The sequence below is a fragment of the Chelonoidis abingdonii genome, chromosome 1 (genome assembly GCF_003597395.2).
Source record: "Chelonoidis abingdonii isolate Lonesome George chromosome 1, CheloAbing_2.0, whole genome shotgun sequence".
Lineage (NCBI taxonomy): Eukaryota > Metazoa > Chordata > Testudines > Testudinidae > Chelonoidis > Chelonoidis abingdonii.
The window spans coordinates 242,599,220-242,619,719 of NC_133769.1; the positions used below are offsets into that span (position 1 = coordinate 242,599,220).

A 20,500-nucleotide genomic window follows, 5' to 3' on the forward strand; every position below is an offset into this window, starting at 1 on the left:
AACGCTTCTATAAGTCTATGTCAAAAATAGTCACATTTTGCTCTGTATTCACATCAAAGGCTACATCGAATTCATTTGTCTCCTTTTTATATAGTTTGTTGTCCTTGTCACTCAAATAATTTGTCCCAGAATATGAATGCTAAATATATTCTGTGAATAATGGCAGAAATCTGACCTTTCCAGAATGCTAAATTTTGATTGACTGGTTCAGGCTAAACTAACATACTTTTAGGGACATAAAAGTGTTTGCTGTGAGAAACAAAGCATTTTCTATTATCAAAAACCTCAAGTAAAGCAATGAATGCCCAACAAACATGTCTGGAATACATAAACAGGCCAGGCAATGAAAATACAGACTATTGAAAAGGTCAGGGAGCTGCAGTAAGGTATTTCTCTAGCAAAGCATGTCTTCAGCAGACTGTCACAATTCCCTGAAAAACAAACCAATACACCAGGCTTCCAAGCATTCATTTCCATTCTGATAAATAATCTAACAATTTGAGATGCTACAGGATTATTTTATTAATATAGTTCCATATCCTTCACTATATGCACTTACTCTGTCAAAGCTCTCTGTATTTTGTATGCCATAGTCCTGTGGCATCTGCGCACCTTCCTGTGTTTCATGCATTTATCCTCGATTATGAGGTAGGGGAGTACCATTATCTTTTTTTTGCAGATGAGGAACTGAGCCACAGAGATGCTAAGGCCTAGATCCACAATGGGATTTAAATGTTGCAATGCTCAGTGTTGCAAAACCTAACTCTTAGGCACTACAAAAATCACTGGAACATTAAGGTGATCTACAAAGCCTGAGTTAGGCCCCCTATACAATGCATGGGGAGATAGCAGCACCTAAGAGTGCAATCCACAAAAGACAGTACTCTAGGCAGGGAGCAGCCTAAGTTATCCCGTGTTGAAATGCTAAGCCTGATCCTGCTCCTGGAGACACGTGCCTAAATCCAGGCTGCAGGGAGACTTCTATCTCAGCAAGTGACCCACAACCAGAAGCCCCTCTCCTGGAGTGAGGAAGTTTAGGCACCTAAGTGTTTCTTGTGAGAATGAGTTAGGCACTGGTCTCACTCCATACAAAAGCAGCTGGAGTTGTCTGCCTTAGTACTGATTAGAGGCCTTGCCTGGAGACCTAGCTTACAGGGCAGTGCACATACTACTGAGCTGTGGAATCGTCTGATGTGTTGCTCTCTCAGTTTCTCCTGTTGAAGTTGCTCCACTGTGTACAAATACTTAAAGAGTCATTGGGCCAAAAAAGACACTGAGCATGAGAATGATTTTGTAGTCTGGTGGTTATGGCACTCACTAGAAGAGCCAGGGTCAGGTACCCCTACTTCCATGACTTTTTGGTTATACCCAGTGGAACAGCTTTAACAGGAGAGATTGAGATCCCTAGCTCAGTGGTGACAGCATGCTCCTAAGAGAGATGGGAGACCCTTGTTCAAAACTTGCCCCACTCAGGCAGAGGGAGGAATTGAAGTTGGGTCTTCCACAGAACTGGGCTGCAAGTCCTCCTCTGACCAGAGTTTGAATGGACTCCAGTAGGTGGCTTCTGAGCACACCTCTCCACTCTAAATTCTCAGCCATGAACCCTCTCCTGGAATTTGGCCAGGTCAGCCCTTTCTTATAAAAAAGCTAGAGAGAGAGAGCTCCACTATGATTAGGTCACTCACCTATGATCAAGGAAACCTGTTTTCAAAACTCTGCTCTGCCTGCTTTGAAACAGGTGTCTCACATCCAATGTGAGTGCACCAATCACCAGGCTATTGGCTGTTCTTAGGTAGGTGTCTCTCAGCCTCTCCTGGTGAAGCTGTACTGCCTTCAGTTGGACTGCTCCCAGGAATGAAGATCCGCACAGGACAAGGTAAACTAACCAGGCTGTTATTAACAAGGCTTTGCCAAAACACACTGCTCTCAGCAGCATAGTTCAGTGTACACACACACACACACACACAGTTTATCAGTCACTTTCTGTGCCTCTCTTAAAGAGGCAGTGTATCAGCTATCTAACTGTGCAAGAGTACAATATTCCCCCTCCCTACACACACACACACCAACCCCGTAAACAAAAGAAATTCAGACATGCCATTACAAATATTCCTGCTCAATAACAGCATTAGGAGGTATTATAGTCCTTACACTCTTTGGGTTTAAATCTTCTCCCTTATCTGGAGTGAGTGTTGTTTGTTGTATTTGTAGGCACAGCCATAGGGTCAGTGGTGAGCTGCAGCCATTCGCATCAGTTCACTAGAATTAGACACCGATATAGAACCAGCTGTTAAAGAGTCAGGCAGGTAAGAGAACAACTCTGGTCCACGGGCTGGACGTGACCCACGGGACTGCCCTGTCCTCCACCTGAGCTCCCAAGATTCCCTGCTTCCCCCCACCCCGCAGAGCCGCAGTGTGGTCAGCCGCCCTAGGCAGCTCAGCTGAGCTCCAGCTTGTCCTGGTGCTTTGAGCAGCTGCCAAGGTAAGGGGGGGCTGCGAGCTCCAGGGCCACCCTGGGAGCAAGTGGGGCAATTTGCCTCGGGCCTTTCAGGGGCCCCCTGCCCCACGAGGATGTCCCCCCTGTGCCCCTGGCCCCTCCCCCCGCAGAGCCGCAATGTGGCCAGCTGCCAGCAGCTGGCAGCTCAGCTGAGCTCCCAAGTCCTCCTGCTGCTTTGAGGGGCCGGCAAGGTAAGAGGGCGGGGGGAACTGCAGCTCCAGGGCGGCCCGGGGCAAGTGGGGCAAATTACCCTGGGCCCTGCAGGGGTCCCCTGCCCCACAAGGATGATGTCCCCCCCCGGCCCCGACTCCACCTTCGCCCATCCTCTGCTCAGAGCATTGTAAATTTTTAGTTCGGAGAGTGCTGTAGTGGGGACGTGTGTATAGTGTGTGTGCCGGACAGAGTTGTGTGTTGCAGGGTGGCAGTGTAGCAGGGGAGCTGTGCAGCTGGGACAGGGTCTGCACAGTGGTGGGTGTGAGGGCTGGGGGCTGTGCACTGGGGAGGGATTATAATAATTGGAGTTGTACAGTTCAGGTCACTTATGATGTGTATGGGAGGAGGAGTGTGTTGTGGTTGTGTTGCTGGGGGTGAGGTGTTATCTGCTCTGCTGGGCCTGCACAGGGTTCTTGCAGCACAATGGATTGTTTGTTGAGTGTGGTGTAGATTGAGGCTGTTGTGCAGTGGTTGTGTAGCTGTCGTGCCTTGGGTTGGCTGCCTAGGGCTCCTAGCAGACAGCAGCTTGTTTGCTGAGCTGTAATTTATAAACCTCCGAATGCAGCTCCTGGAGGAGCCTATGTGATGAGGGAAGGAGGGAAGGATGGACCCAGGACAGGGTCTGGGGGGGGGGCTCCTTTTATCCTCCAGGGGAGCGTCAGCCCCCAGTTCTGCCTCTGGGTGGGTTCAAATCTCTTCTGCAGTAGCATTTGGTAAGACGAGCGGTGGCTAGTGGGGCAGGGTCCGTGACCCCAGCATAGGGTGACTAGATGTCCGATTTTGGGAGGTTTTTTCTTATATAAGCTTCTATTACCCCTCACCCCCTGTCCCGATTTTTCACATTTGCCATCTTGTCATCCTACCCCGGTTAAGCCAAATGGAGCAGCTTGTGCCCGGGTAGCACTTGGCAGTGCTGTGCCCAGCGGCTGGCTGGGGCTGGCTGGCAGCAACTAGCTGTGGAGTTTGCAGACAGTTGCTGCAGCCATCCGAGTATCTGCACACACATTCTGTCTAGATCACTTTCTGCAAACAAGCTGCCTGTTGCAGTTCTCAGAGCCCCAAGCGGACTCCAAAGAACCCACTGAAGACCCGGAGTGCCGCCGGGTAAGTAAAAATTAAAAAGGTGCCTCTAACCAGGGAAGGGATTCTCACTGGGCACGAGGCCCGATTCGGGGCAATCGGTGGAATCGTCCTAAAGCTGAAGCTGGCCCTGACAATGTTTGCTCCCAGTCTAGTTTATTATTTTATTAACAGGGTCGCACTTGCCTCATTCGTTATGTTGATATCTCATGTGAGTCAAATGTCTTTGGTCCCAAAGTTCGTCTTGTTGAGAGAGAGAAAACATCTTGTTTCTTGTATTAATTAATTGAAGTCACACTTGCCTTGTTTGTGCACTTGTGCAACTGTTTTCTATACAATTCAACACAACCAGTCATAGCTGGTCTGTTTGTTTCTAGTAAATTGCTTGTGATATTTCAGTGTGTAATACTAATTGAACTGTTATTAGAAGATTAAAGTTTTCTATTCAATATTATTTACCCTTCATAATGAAACGCCAGAAAAGCATTAGTGATTGGTTTTCCAGTAAAATAACAAAATCATTAGTCAGTAGTTCGAGTAGTGAAAATAATGATTAATTACTGAAAACAATAATTTTGGAGATGAAAATATCTTAAATGTTGAATCATCTCAAAATGTGTCCACAATGGCAGAGGATTTATATGATTGTGAAAATGTAGTACCCGATTGTTGGACTTCTGAGCAGGCACAATATTTTTTAAAGGAATATCATGCCTTGATAATTGAAGGCAAGAAATGGCTGTTCCCATTGTGCAAAGACGTCACATTTGGGGGGCCCTTGGAGGAAAATCTTTACACATTTCTTCAGAATGGCAAAAGTGTACTATTAAAGCACCTGGAACTGATAAAAAAGTTCAGCAAGCTTCATTAAAAAAAAAATGAAGGAACATTTCGAATCAAGCTCTCATTTGACAGTTATAAATATTTTAAATGAATCTAAAAAAGAACCTCTCACTACAGTGATTGATAAACTTACTGAAAAAAAATTGCAATAACCAGCAAAATTTTCAACATCGTTTACAGATTAGTAAAAAGAAACCGACGAATGTCAGATATGGAGGATGAAGTAGAGCTACAAATTAAGAATGAAACTGATTTAGGGAACTGCCTACATTCTCAATTTTCGGCCTTTAGAATCGTAGAACATATTGCTGAATTAATAAGATAACAAATTTTTAGTAAAATCATCAAAAACTATTAAAAGATTTGTATTATTATTGATGAAGCTTCTACAATTTCAAGTAAAACTGTGCTTGTAATTCTTCTAAAATGTGAATTACAAGATTCTTCACCAACAATTTTTCTCGATTTAGTGGAATTAGAATCAACAAAATAAGAAAATATTTATAATGCTTTGAGACATATGTTAACTGATACAGGATATGACACAGAATATTTAAAGAAAAATTTAATCAGATTTTGTTCTGATGGCGTGAGCACCATGCTTGGACATAAATCTGGAGTTGCTACAAGACTAATTGAAGATTTTCCAAACATTATAATTTGTCATTGTTTGAATCATCAGCTACAACTGACTTTAGATTATGGTATAAATGATATAAATGAAATAAGCCATTTCAAGATTTTTTTGGGCAAGATTTATGCAATTTTTCATCAATCAAATAAAAGTCAGTTTGAACTTAAACAAGTTTCTGAAGAACTGTATATTGAAATCATCAAAATAGGCCGAGTTTTTGGTCCACGATGGGCTTCTTATAGCCTTACAGCTGTCAAAGCGGTCTGAAGAGCTTATTCAGCTCTTTATATTTACTTTTCCAAAAATCAGAAATTTTCTGGCATGGCAAAAAGATTGAAAAACAAATAATTTTTAAAAGACTTGGGATTAATGATTGACATTTTGGATGAACTTGCATTACTGTCAAATGCACTGCAAGCAAGACAATTGAGTTTAACAAAGGCAGATAAACTAATCAAATGAACGATTGTTTTTTCATACAATTAAAAGATAGTTTTGGTATACATGAAAATAAAATTAATGAAATGATAGAAAGTGATGCTTTTAAATGCATAGAGTTTGAAGATAATGTAAGGTTTAAATCACTGCCACGAGACAAAGTAATAGAGTGCATTATTGAAAAAATGAAGGCAAGATTATTAAACGAAAAGCACATTAAATAAAAAGAAGATAATTTAGGTCATTCTCGTAATACACCTAAAATAGTAGATTTATTCAATATTATAGATCTCACTTCATGGAATATTGAAGAAGTCAGGTTACCAAGGAAATCAGGAGAAAAAAAAATGTATGATTTAAGTAAATTCATAAAATTTGTAGTTGATTTAAATTATTTTCGTGACTATTTAGACAACAACATTCAATCAAAAAATCTTCCTGATCTGGAAACAATATGGAAAGCAAAGCAAATTATGAACACAATTGCAATTAGTTCTGCAGAAGCAGAAAGAGCTTTTTCGTTGATGAATATTATTTGTAGTGATAAAAGGGCGAATTTAACAATTAAACATATCTCAAGCTTTATGACCAACAATTTGTTGGGAAAACCACTAAATTCCTGGAACTCAATAGCATATGTTAAATCATGGATGAGAAGTCATCGATCTGCATTAGATACCAGAGTTCGTGTATCCAACTCCAAAGATTATGGAGAAGATCAAGAAGCCATTTGGAAATTACTACCTAATTAGTAATAAATGTACTTAAATATTCTTAAAATGTTGTTTGTTGTTGCATTGTATACTTCAACATGAATATATTACTTTTTTTAATAACTTAAGTAGTTCACATGTAATATTTTAAAATACAAGAATATAAGGCATTTCATTCTTTATTATTGTTTGCTTACTCATATATCTCTTTATATTTTCTTCTTTTCAAATGTATTTTAAATTTGTGTAATAAAGCAATACTTTGTTTCTATTGTAATAAACATGTAAAAATGTGGTTTTTTTATTGTTAAGTATGACTCCCAATGATTCAATGCATTGCCATTTCTTATGGAGAAAGGTACAAAAAATACACACTGTGGATGAACATCCCTTAAATCAGAACTTTTTATAAGGAACCAGTTGTTAAGATTTTGGCAGCTCATCACTGCATAGTGTTATCATGTGATTGTGTTGGTTGTAACTCTGTTATCTGTTCTCTCTGGTGCTGCCACATACAGGAATGTCATTGATTATGATTGTAACTCCTGTCAACCTTTGGAATGTTTCAGGCACCTTTTTTCTGAATATGGTGTACATGCCAAAGGGCTTACTTTTGAAGCACCACCTTCCGCACAAAGTGTTGAAAGTGATTAATTTGCTTGTCCAGACTGATTTGCCAATATCCAGATCTAGTACATTGAATACACTTCCTGCAAACAGTTTGTGAGTGATGTCACCTAGGATTGTAGGCTGTAGTGTTCCTGCATTATTGCTTTGGTCAGATCTTGCAAGTCTGTGCAAACCTGGATCACCCCAGTGTTTTTTTCTTTTCTACTGCAACCATCAACCTAACCCAGTCTGATGGTTCCTCCTCCTTTTCAATTATGTCTAGCGGTTCCTTCTTCACTTTGGACCTTATGGTTATTGGCCGACATCATGATGCATGCACTACTGGCACTGCATTTGTAAATTCATTAATTACACAATATCCTGGTAGACATCCCTTGCCTTCAAACACACCAGGAAATCCTTTCTTAATTTCCTCAGCTTTGAGATGTCCTTGTATGGATTCCACTGACATTAGGATTTTTATCAGCTGTAATGATTTTAAAACTATCTGTCCTAATACTGGTTTTGCTGTCATATTTATTATACAGAAATTAAGATTCTAACATTTTTTCCTTGTACTTGCATTTAACATTGCATATCCCCACTATGTGGAATGGATGCCCTCCATATACTGCTAGTTGCACTGACATAGGTAATATTAGTGTCATAGTGAGTGATAAATTCTTCCTATATACTGTTTCAGGGATGAAGTTTACTTGAATCCCAGTGTCAATTTCCAATTTCATGTCTATTTCTTCTGGAGTCTTAAAAAATAGTTACATATGCTTCAACATTAGAGCCCCAGGAAAATCTTTTTATTTTTTATAATTTTCATTTAGTTTTTGGGCATTTCTTGTTATTTTGTTTTATCCATCCCTCCCCCCTACTCCCAGGGGAATCAGGCCCTGCTCAGGGTGGGGGGGTTCTGAGGCAGGTTGGGTCTTGGTCCCAGGTGAGGTGTGTGGTAGGCTTTGTGGTGAAGGGGGGTAAAGAATGTGCCTGCCCTGTCTCATGGGGACCATGATGGGGTCCCTGCTCTAGGCATTGTGACCTGTCACAGGGGTCACAGCACTTCTCAGGTTTGGCCTGGCCTCCCTTCTGTCATGATGATGGGAGGGAGCCGGGCCAAAGCTGAGCGAGTGGCTTTGTGACCCTGTGTGCCAGGTGCCAGGCTCTGTTCATCACTATCCTTGTCCTTATTCTGTATTGTAGCCCAAATGCACACTGTGTCCTTGTGAAACTCCTCTCCCATGAGATATTCTCAAATTTCATACATTGTATGCCCTGTGCTTTTCTGTCTGCCAGTGTGGCATGTTGGTGAAAAGCAGGGCCGGTGCAACCATTTAGGCAAACTAGGCGGCCACCTAGGGCGCCTAGTGGTTGGGGGTGCCTAAAAGTCCCCTCAGGTGAGGAGGTGGAGTGGAGGTGAGCTGGGGGGGGGCACGGGAAGGGCTGCCCGCAGTAATAGAAGGGGCACATAGGGGAACCGCTCCCCACCTCAGATCACCTCGGCTCTGCCTCCTCCTCTGAGCACACAGCCCCCGCTCTAATTCTCCTCCAATCGGCGCCACAAGCCTGGGAGGGGAGGAGAATTAGAACAACGCCAGCGTGCTCAGTGGAGGAGACAGAGCAGAGGTGAGCTGGGGCAGACTCCCCAGGTGGGGTTAGCTGCTGCAGGAGGGCTCCCCAGGCTGGGTTAGCTGCCATGGAGGCTGGCTTCCTGAGTGGAGTCAGTTTTGGTGGTGTGGGGTGTCTCCGTGGGCAGGGTTAGCTGCAGGGCAGGTAGCTCCTGCAGAGGGTGGGGGGGGCTGCCTGGGAGGGGGTGCTGGGTTAGCTGCCATGGGGGGGTGAGGTTAGCTGTGGGGGGGGGGGGGGCAAGGTGGAAGGTTTGCCTAGGGCGCGAAACTTTCTTGCACTGGGCCTGGTGAAAAGTGGTACATTTTGTGGTACTTTGTCAATATCTTCCTTATTGCTTTTCATGATGCAAGACACATCTGTGGCAACCCTGTTTTGTCTGTGCCTTTGCTACAAGCTTGTCTTGAACTGATACAACGTTTAAGCTGTTCCATTTTGTATAAATAATTAAATATTAATTAGAGCAGGGACTTGACCTTGGTTCTTCCACATTCCAAGTGAAAGCTCTAGACACCGAGTTATAGAATCAATCTCTCTCTCTTTCCTTCTTTGACTTCATTGACAAGATATGTGGGGGAGTGCCTAGTTTGAGAATCCCACCAGAGTGTAGGTGTGTGCTAGGGAAAGAAATGGCTCAGCAGTGTCAGGAATTAGGCAGCTTTGTGTATGCCCACTGGCAGAAACTTAGCCCCTAAGGAACTTAACTGGCGGAAACTTAGGTGCCTAGGGAATATAGGCATCTACAGTGTTAAGTGGCAGCTGGGTGGGGGTTTGAGGCTCTCAGTAGTGCTTAAATGTTTGATTTAGGCACCTAAAGTGGCAGTTAGGCATTTAAGTCACTTTGTGGACCTAGCTGCAAGTACCTAACATTATGGAGCTGGAACTTTTGGCGACTACCACAGCATAAATAATAATGAGTATTTTCCCTGTCAAGGTTTCAACACAGCTGTTTCCTGAAACAAGGTCCATTGGACTCAAAAATGGCATAAGAGAGCCACAGGCATGAGGCCATCCAAACGGAATTGCGCTACTCGAGACCTTAGATGTTTCTGCAATAGCCAAGGAGTTCCAGGGTTTCACTGCAAGGTAACATATCCTGCAGGGAGAGGAAATAGAATTTGTGCTGTTTCTGCTGTGCGGCTCCTGCCACTTTAAAGTCAACTCAGTGGAATGTGCGGCTCTGGGTTCTATGAGGGGCAGTTGAGACCAGGCTCCAGTTGGGTTGTTACATCTGCTCTGTTTCAATTTGTTTGGATTCAGCCATTAGTTTTCTGGGGTGGAAAGACAGACACAACAGAACCGTAGAAGAGAGGCTGAGGGGCTTGGATGCATGTGTGAAGAGGTGATGTCTAGGAAGCAACGGAGACAATGCTGACAGGGCAGCTATATGTTACAAATTATTCATTCAATTCTAATCATAACGGATAAAGTATTCTGTACATTTTGCCTCTTTCTGTTCACAGATTGGTGAATTTTCTAATTTTTTCCTCAAATTTCCTTTGGTCTATCCTTTGATATTCAAATGTTGAGAAATGATACTGTTCCCTATTTCAGTAGGCATGACTCTGCTTTTCCAATTTAAAATTTGAGCTTAATTTGAAATTTGAGCTATAAATTCCCAGGAGCTTTTGGACTAGTCAAAATCAATCAACTGAATATTTGTAGGAAGTGAACACAAGAAACACAAACACCTCCAAAGAGAATGTAAGAATGTAAACAGACATTCCTGATAATTTTTTGCAACATTTGTCCAGCTCTCATGGTGGTATCGTCTTTCTGGCATGCTGTATCCCGATGTGCCAAACACTGAGATTCTGACTCAGTCTGGACTCAGTCCCCTTTTGCACGGTCTCAGTAGGAATTTGCTGAGTAAGAAATAACTAAAAGCACAATAAGGATTTTGATTTATACCAAGCCAAGGACTAACCAACAATCTATAGTTAGGAATTTGTCCTGATTAAGGAGGTGGTTGCAGTATGAGTTGAGGCTGGATCAAAGGAACAGTCCCTCACTATGTCCTTGGGAAGTGGCAATACAGCTGGAAGCGCTGGCTAAGATGGTAGAACAGGAGATATATTAGGATATCCTCTTTATGGTACTTAAATGTTCCCCATTATTGTAGTATCAGAGCACCAAACACTCTTTAATGTATTTATCCTCATAACAACCCTATTATCCCTATTTGTTATTTTCCTGTTTGTTTGCAGATGCGGAACTGAGGCACAAACAAATAATTTCCCTGAACTTATGTAGGAAGTCTGTGGTGGAGAAAGTCATTGAACCAGGGCCTTCAAAATCCCTGCATAATGACCTAACCACTGGACCATCCATCCTCTCTACTTCAAACAGGCTACTGCCCCTGACATTATGTCTTCCCAGAAAGGCTGTTTAAGGAGCTGACTCTGTGCGTGACAATCAAGGTTATTGAATCAGGGTTATTCTCCTATGTCAACTCCTGGCAGGACTGGTTGGTGATTCTGAGGATCCCGGGGGATATTTCAATCTTGTAGATTCCTAAATCCATTTCAGTGGTTGGAATAATGGATTCCCTAATGGATGTGGACAATGAAAAGGATAACACCCAAGATGCACCTCAGTCCCTGGGAAGCTTTCTGAGTCAGGGTAGGTTTGCTGCTCTGATGAGTGATGTGAATTAGGAGTGGTCCCTTTAGTGTAACATTCTGTGACATCCAGAGGCTACTGAATGGCTGAGGCTGCCGTCAGTGTCCAGAAAATGAACTAGGATAGAAGATCTTTCCCATTTCTCTTTTTTTGCATGTGGATTCGATGCTGGTAAAGGTGCTGGCTGACAGCTCTATAGGTCATTTACACACACAGCAATTATGGCACAACATCAGCAACATTGCAAGATTCGATTCACACATATTGTGTGCTGCCATTGCATTTCACCCCTGTTCTGGAGGGCTCTTTCAGAGTTTGGGCTCTCTGCTGTAGCTGCCAGCAAGGGAGGTCAGGTGACTAGTTCCCGTTTTTTGTGATGTTGACCCCTGTTGACTTGCAACTGGACTGAAACCCATCAAACTAATTCCCAACAGAGGCCACCAAATGGTTATTAGATCTGAATGATTGTTGGCCCCTCGTCAGTTCATTTGCCCTGAGATAAAGTGTTAGTCCTTAAATATTTCTAGTAGAAGATGTCATTTCTTTCTACCCGCATATTTCTGATCAAGGTTTTGTTTCTGTCTTTCCCACTCCTGCAGGTTTAAAGCAGATGTATCTTGACCAGCAGTTCTGTAATGTTACACTGGTGGTTGAAGGAAGGAGGTTTCCTTGTCACAGGTGGGTTTCTGCTCCATGCTAGTAGGTTCTGGATGTAAGAACCAGAAACTACATACTGTTGAAACAGGACAGAAGAAGTTATTTACTTGGGGAAGTGAAGCAAGCTAATCTGGTATGCAGAACTCATAGCACCATGAAAAAAAACTTAATAATGGGACAGGGGTTGGCAACCTTTCAGAAGTGGTGTGCTGAGTCTTCATTTGTTCACTCTGATTTAAGGTTTCACATGCCAGTAGTACATTTAAACATTTTTAGAAGGTCTCTTTCTATAAATCTATAATTTATAACTAAACTATTGTTGTATGTAAACAAGGTTTTTAAAATTTTTAAGAAACTTCATTTAAAACTAAATTAAAATGCAGAGCCCCCCAGACCAGTGGCCAGGACCTGGGCAGTGTGAGTGCCACTGAAAATCAGCTCGCGTGCCGCCTTCGGCACCCATGCCATAGGTTGCCTACTCCTGTAATAGGACAATATCTAATTTGTATAAATGACACCTTTCATCACAAAAGATCCTACAGGGAACATTTCACCTAGAAATGAAATGCAGCCAACAAGTGCAAAAGACATAGTAAAACTCTGGTGGGGGAGAGGAAAACTTCCCAAAGGCAACCCCCCTACTCTTACAGTATCCTATCTACCTATATCCCTTGGGATCTCCACAGAAAGTACAGCTCTCCTCTAAACAGAATATAAAAATGCACCATCATGTGCCATACTTATTGGGGGATTATGTTTTTAGATAATTTTTTTCCCTATTTACATTTAAAAAATCTGGATTTCCCCTAAACTGCCCCCCAAGATGTCAAAGTCAAGTAAGATTTTTTCTCGCTTCTGTGCCCCACAGGTGATCACAGCATTGGTATTATGTACCATCTCAAGGATAGCACCTCCTGCTGCACAGCAACTCCCACTACCAGTAGCACCATATGGAGAAAATAATTTCGATGCTGATTTTGGATTAAGAGACCTTCCTATTGAGTTAACCTTCACCATATCCTGGAGCACCCTAAGTTATCTCAGAGATCTCCCATCCAAATACTAAACAAGCCCTCCCCTGCTTAATTAGGAGAGACCTGATGAGATCAGAGTCCCCAGAAGTGAACTGGTTGCAAATACCACATGTAATCTCTTAGCACAGTTGTGTCTCTTGGTGCAGGGTGCTGTTGGCCTCAGTCAGCCCATACTTCCGGGTCATGTTCACCAGCTCCTTCAAAGAGTCCCAGGATGGGGAAGTTTTGCTCAAGGCTATATCCCCCTCAATCATCCAAAGCATGCTGAATTATCTCTATTTAGAGGAGATATCACTTACTGCAGAGACTGCTGAAGAGTTGTTTATCGCATCCTGTAGGCTCCAGATCCTCCCACTAGAGGAGATCATTAGCAGGTAACTCACAATGACCTCACTGGTCTCCTCCTTGTACTTAGGGTGGGTGTGATGTAAGATTGTTTGTGAGGGTCTGTATGTGCTGTTTGGGTATAGATTGGGTGCATTATTTATGTATTGGAGAAACGTCTTACAGCTGCAACACAAGCATTTCAATAAAATGTCATTTAAAAATCAACACATCTGGCCTGATTCCTGCATAAACATTTTGAAAAATTCTGTTGTAGGGGAGCTGAATGACCCAGTGATAAGAATATTGGATCAAATAGGATTTGACTTCTAGGTTGTTGAGTCAAATTCAGTTCTGAGTAGAACGTACAAAACAATTAGACCAGTTTTCAGTTAAGCAGAAGAGAAACCAAGGCCTGCATGTGCTGTGAAATCTGGAAGGGTTCTAGCCAGGAATGGGTTTGAAGCACAATGGAAAAGGGCAGCAAATGTGTGGGGGAAGTGTGACCTGCCCCTTCCCATGTTGTATAAAGTTTGTAGATTAAATACAGGGTGTCCATTCCTAGAGTTTGATATCAGCATGACATAAACATAAAATAGTCAAGGGTGCCCTGCCTGGTTTGTCACAGTTTCAAGGAACTTTGTCTTGCCCCAAAATCTCATGAGACCATGTTATACAGTGTGTAAGCATGGGCAGCTAGTCCCTGGCGCCACACCTTCTGCCCGAGGCCCCGCCACCCTGCTCCCCTACCTCTTCCACTCCCCCTCCTCCACCGGAGATTCCACCCTCCCCCAGCAGCTGACAGTCTCCACTCCGTAGCCCTTGGCCGCCCCTCCTGAGTGCCCCCAGCCCCAGAGCACTGGGTGATGTGCCTCCAGCACCCTGAGCACCAGGGGGCCCCCTAGCACTGGATGGCCCCATCTGTCCCAAGTCCCAGCCACAGCTCACTTCCGAGAAGAGAAGCAGCCTGCCTGGGCAGAGGTCAAAGGGGAAGCGGCAACAGGAGGGGGCCTCAGGACGGAGTGTCAGTGAGGCTATGTGAGGCTGTTTGCGTAGGCTTAGCCTCCCCTGGCCTGCAATACCCGCCACCCATGTGTGTGAGAAAGGTGAGCGGTGGAGAATCACTCTTATAAATTGTGAAACAATTTATTCTAGAAGATGGGGAACTGTTTATGTCCAGTCCAATGGAAGCTTGTGCAGTTTGGGAGAGGGCATGTGGTCTAATAAGGGAAGTTATTAGGTGGGGGACTCCTGGGTTCTATTCCTAGCTCTGCTACTGCTATCGTCTGTAACCTGATTAGGTCACTTCCCCTTCTGTATGTCAGTTTATCGTATTAAAGAATGCTCATACTAACACTGGCAGACTTCACAGAGAGGTTGTGAGATTTGATGAATAAATATTTGTTCTTGAGTTCCCTGGGGTACTGCAGATAGACAAAGTATTATTTGTGCAGTTTCAGATATTAAGACAGCTAGCAACCCAGAGTTACACATAGAGAACTGGGTGAAATATGTTCAGTAAATACCTTATTAGCCAAAAAAAAAAAATTGATTGGGAAACCCAACTGCTCTAGGGACTATTTAATTATGTATACAAGGTGGAACAGCTTCAACAGGAGAGACTGAGTGAACCGTGCCCCAAAGCATCCACAGGCCAGTGGCTATAGCACCCTCCTGAGACAGAGAAGACCAATGATCAAATTTTCTGTCCAGGATCAAATCCTTCCCAAAGGAAGAAGAACATAGCTTGAATGCATGTCCTAACCCCTAGGCTGAAAGTTAGACAGGAGTTGCTTCTTTCTCCCACCATTTTGTGAATCTAACCTGAGATGAATGAAACATTTTGTTCAACCAAACCAAAATTGTCAGCTTTTTTTGATTCAGTGAAATTTTCATATTTTTTGTTTTGGTTCAACCTAAAGCAATTTTAAATATTATTTTCAGAACTACTAGTTCCAAATAATAGATTAATCACCATGCTCTATACATTTTCTGACACAATCAGGAGACTGAGCTTTCTTGGGAGCTCCTCAGTGACATTTATTCCCTTTGTTATTTCTTCCAGATTCTTTGTGAAGAATATTTCCATGGAGAACTGCCTTGGGATTTATGCACTGGCATATGCCCACAACCACAAAGATCTGCTTCATGCAGCAATGCACCACATTGGCTTGAATTTTGGGTACATCTCTGAGGACTATGATTTCATGTGTCTGGACCTCAGCACTTTGACCAGCATCATCTCCTCGGACGACCTAGTAGTGGCCTCTGAACTGGTTGTCTACCAGGCTGTGCAACGCTGGGGGAGGTTTAAACCAGCCAAGCGCCTCCCAGTGCTTTCTATGCTCATGAGGCACATACGCCTTCCTTTCCTGACCCGTGAAGCACTTGCAGAGATCCAGGCAGACTCAGAACTTTATGGGGATGTTCAGATGTGGTGGAAACAACTGGTTGGGGAAGAAAGGCTGTGGGAGAGTGGGGAACTAAGGCAGGGTATATATGATGAGTGTATTGTGTGCATGGAGCTGCACAGGTACAAGATTCAACATGTGGAGAATGACTATTCAGAGTTTGACATTGATTCTGACTTGCTTTCTGGAATGGATTGTTTTGATCCTTATACAGGAAGATGGAAAAAGCTGCCAGGTTTGAAATGCCTGCGACATCCTACCAGCACAGCTGTGGAGCACAAGCTTTACCTGTCTGGAGGGAAACACCGAGATGGCTCTTGTTCAGACACTCTTTATGAATACAATTCTTTTACTGGCCAATGGATACAGCTCCCCTCCATGTCTGTGCCCCGGGATTCACATGGCTTTCTAGCCTGTAACCTGAAACTGTATGCTCTTGCAGGACGAAATGACAGACACGGACTCACTTCTGCTGAGAGCTTTGACTTGGTGCAGAAGGCATGGACTCCCATCTCCAGCTTGCCATTTCGGCTGATATATTTTGCTTCCACAGTGTTGAAGAATAAGTTGTACCTAATAGGTGGAGAAGCTTTGGCAGTAGTACCTAAGCTAGTTTATAGCGGCATTCTGATCTATGACATTACCTTAGATATGTGGACTCAGATGCCTCTGGATTTTAAGTGCTATGAAACATCTGCTATCTCTATGAATAATGGGATCTGTGTTATTGGTGGGTTCTGTGAAGAAAAAGGTAGACAGCTGACTCCAAGAGCCACTACAGAAGTCTCCTTTCTGTCCAGTAGAAAATGTTTTTTCCTCAACGAAGATGGCAAAGTATGTCAGGAAGTTGTAATTCCAGAATTACCAGAAACATTTGCCTTTGCTGGTGTGGTTTGTTGGCAGAGGAGAATCTACTTGATGGGTGGTATAAATTGTTATCGATTATGCAACAGGATTTTCTACTGGGAACCAGGTGATTCCAGCTGGACTGAGTGCCAGGAACATGTCCCCTGTATAGAGGGGTTTATCAGAATATTTAAATGTGTGACACTGAAGATACCAAAAACTACACTCTGCCCCTTCTTCAAGAAATATCTGTAACCCCTACTACCACCACAGTTACAGATTGCTGCTTTTCAGACACTTGCTAGTGTCTGACCGCTTCACAGTGCAACTAGCATTGAAATATCCCTTCCAGAAGAACTCTCTCTGTACCTAAACACCAGTTTACCTCACTCATGCTCACCTGGAAATCAGTAATAGTTTTAAGATTGACTTCAATGGAAACAGAATATGTTCCACAGGATTCCACTGAATGCAAATAGGCTGCATTTGAGAAAATTCTTGGTTCACACAAGGAGCTGGTTTAAATTCAGTCTCAGCATCACTTGGCTTAAAACCATTTTAACACTGCTAGACGTCAGTTAAAGGGCACAAATCGTTTTCTCCGCCTTCCTTTTCCTGTCCATTTCTCTCCTCCTTTTACCCAGCTATTGAAATTAAATTCAGTGGGACAAATTTCTACCTAGGGTAACATCACTGGAATCAGGGGTTAATTTGGCTCATTGTATTCAACTGAAGAATAGTTTTGTTCCCCATATCAGTGTGGCTGTGTTTCAAAATATTTGTTTATGGTGGTTGCTTGGTGAAGCTTGTGAACTGTTGCTCCGATGGATCACTGTAAACAGTAATGGTTTTAAGATCTTATTAAAGCCCTTTCCTTGTTATGGTCAGACATGAGTTTGTCTCTCAAAGCAGGTGTCTTGGCTCAATGATAAAGCTGAATAAAGAAAATGTTATTAAAAATCATGTTAATATGGTCTTTGTTTTGGTAATAAAATATGAAGATTTTCACTTCCAGCCTATTCAATGATTCACCCAACCCGAGTCATTACCCAATACCATTTAGTGACTTCTCTGCAAAGAGTCATTACGTGTCAGTGTAGTTCCTAGTGGGCAGGAAAGACCAATAATTTCATGGGTCACTCAGTTGTCAAGCTAAGCAGAGAGGCTATGAATTGAATCACTCACAGAATCATGGAATCATAGAAATGTAAGGCTGGAAGAGACCTTGAGAAGCTATTAAGTAAGTCCAGCCCCCTGCAATGTGGCAGTACCAAGTAAACCTCAACCATCCTTGACAGATATTTCTCCAATTTGTTTTTAAAAGCTTCCAATGATGAACGTCTATGTCTCCTCATTTACTTATTTAAACATCTTAAACATTGGCACAGTTACCTCATTGTCCTAGTAGTCTATGCGCCAACAGAGAAGTCTGTTGATTCAGTTAAAGATCATTTATATGATCAGTTGGAACATCTAGTATGCACAGTCCCTCCATATGATAATCTCATGATCCTGGGTGTACAGGATCCTGTGCTACATCAGAAATGTTGTCCCCAACAGTCAGGCTTTACGAGGAACAGGTCCACATTAGATGTCATTGTAACCATTTGGTTGTTGTCAGAGATACATCGTGAGTTCAGGAAGCCCCTGTATATAGCGTATGAGCTTAAGGCTACATTTGATTCAGTAGACTGTGTCGCATTATGGAAGGACTTAAAGAGCTTAGGAGTCCCTACCACTCAGCTGGACTTGATTAGAGAGCTGCATAATGGAACCACTGCCCATGTTTGTCTGGGGACCAGATGTCAGCTCCATTTAAATTCATATCTGGTGTTAGGCAGGGTTGCGTTCTGGCCCCTGCATTCTTTTGTCAGGCAATGGATTTCGTAAAGCAGGGTTCCATCCAGTCCACAGGGATTGAGATTGGTGATCTCTCTCTCACAGACCTTGACTATGTTGATGACATAGTTCATTTAGTACAGAGCCCCGACAGGTTTCATGAGGCACTCCAGCCTCATGGAGGAGGAGTCAGCAAATATTGGTTTCCATGTTTTGTAGTCAAAGACAAAACTACAAAATCTAGGACAAGGTCCACCTTCGATTTCAATCTCTTTGAAAACAAAAACGTTGAATCAGTTTCCAGCTTTTTCTATCTGGGTTCTATACTTACCAGCTCCTCCAATTCTCACATGGAGGTGCTCCATCGGACTGGGATCACAGCATCCGCCACAGGCTGTTTACAATGAATATGGAATCAACATGATCTTAGTATGACAACCAAGTTCAGGATTTATTTGAGCAGTATCCTTTCCATACTGTTGTATGGCTGTGAAACATGGACACTACATCACGCAGACTGGACAAAGCTGAAGACTTTCCACACAAAAATTCAATGTCATATATTGGGCATAAAGTGGAATGACTTCATGTGTAATACAAATGTTTATGGTTGTTCGGGTCTACAGACTACTGGGGCCATTGTCCACAGGCCATTGCCTTATGCTTTTCGGACATGCGCAAGGATGCACAAGATGTTCCAGTGAACGTCATTCTACGGGTGGCTTGTAACATTGGGATAAAATTCCACCAATTGAGGGGTGGAGGTGGCCCAGAGAAAGACCCCCATTACATGGGTTCATCAAGTCTGTTCCAATGTTTGACTCTCAGGCCATCAAGCCTTCACGGTTGTGCAGGTATGGACCAAATGGTGAATGATAGCTAAAGACGAAGAAGAAGAAGAAGAAGAAGAAGAAGAGTGATGGGGACTCCACAACGTCCCTTGGAAACCTATTCCATAACTACCCTTTTAGTTAGAAAGTTTTTCCTAATATCTAATCTAAATCTCCCTTGCTGCAGATTAAGCCCATTACTTCTAATCCTACCTTCAGTGGACATGAAGAACAACTGATCACCATCCTCTTTCAACAGCCCTTAACATATTGAAAGACTTTTATCAGGTCGCCCCTTAGTTGTCTTTTCTCAAGACTAACTATGACCAGTTCAATCTTTCCACATTGGTCAGATATTCTAAACCTTTTATCATTTTTGTTGCTCTCCTTTGGATTTGTCCACATCCTTCCTAAATTGTGATGCCCAGAATTGGACACAGTACATCAGCTGGGACTTCGCTGGTGCCAAGTAGAGTAGGACAATTACTTCCTGTGTCTTTCATACAACACTCCTGTTAATACGCCCCAGAATCATCTTAGCCTTCTTTTGCAGCTGCATCAAATTGACAAGTCATATTCAGTTTGTGGTCCACTATAATCCCCAGATCCTTTTTAGCAGTATTACCACTTAGACAATTACTCCCCATTTTGTAGTTGTGCATTTAATTTTTCCTTCCTCAGTGAAGGACTTTGCACTTGTCTTTACTGAATTTCATCCCACTGAATTTAGACCAATTCTCCAATTTGTCAAGGTCATTTTGAATTTTAAACATGTCCTCTGAAATGCTCACAACCCCTTCTGGCTTGATGCTATCTGCAGATTTTATAAGCAAACTCTTTACTCCATTATCCAAGTCATTAATAAAAATATTGAATACATCCAATACTGATGCCTGCAGGACCCCACTAGATATGCCTTCCCAATTTGACAGTAAACCATCGATAACTATTCTTTCAACCAGTTGTGCACCCACATTATAGTAAATTCATCTGTGCCACATTTCCCTAGTTTACTTATGAGAATGTCATGCAGAACTGTGTCAAAAGCCTTGCTAAAATGAAGGAATATCATGTCTACTATCTCCCCCCAGACACTAAGTCAATAATGCTATCAAAGAAAGAAATTAAGTTGATTTGGCATCATTTTTTCTTGACAAATCCATGCTGACTATTCCTTATAACCCTATTAATAATAATCATTTGCTCCAGTATCTGTCCAGGTATTGAAGTTATGCTGAGTGGTCTATAATTCCCCAGGTCTTCCTTGGTACCCAA

At 42.7% G+C, this 20,500-nt stretch overlaps 1 protein-coding gene and 1 pseudogene across 1 annotated transcript; both read left to right on the forward strand.

The window, feature by feature from the left end:
- Positions 1-4,525: 4,525 nt before the first annotated feature.
- On the forward strand, positions 4,526-6,610 carry LOC142046095 (E3 SUMO-protein ligase KIAA1586-like; annotated as a pseudogene).
- A 4,592-nt stretch (positions 6,611-11,202) lies between these two features.
- LOC142046097 (kelch-like protein 6) lies at positions 11,203-16,811 on the forward strand. Its single transcript, XM_075061559.1, has 4 exons — positions 11,203-11,284; positions 11,884-11,962; positions 13,122-13,349; positions 15,365-16,811. The coding sequence occupies exons 1-4, from the start codon at positions 11,203-11,205 to the stop codon at positions 16,809-16,811; spliced, it is 1,836 nt and encodes a 611-aa protein (XP_074917660.1).
- Positions 16,812-20,500: the final 3,689 nt, after the last annotated feature.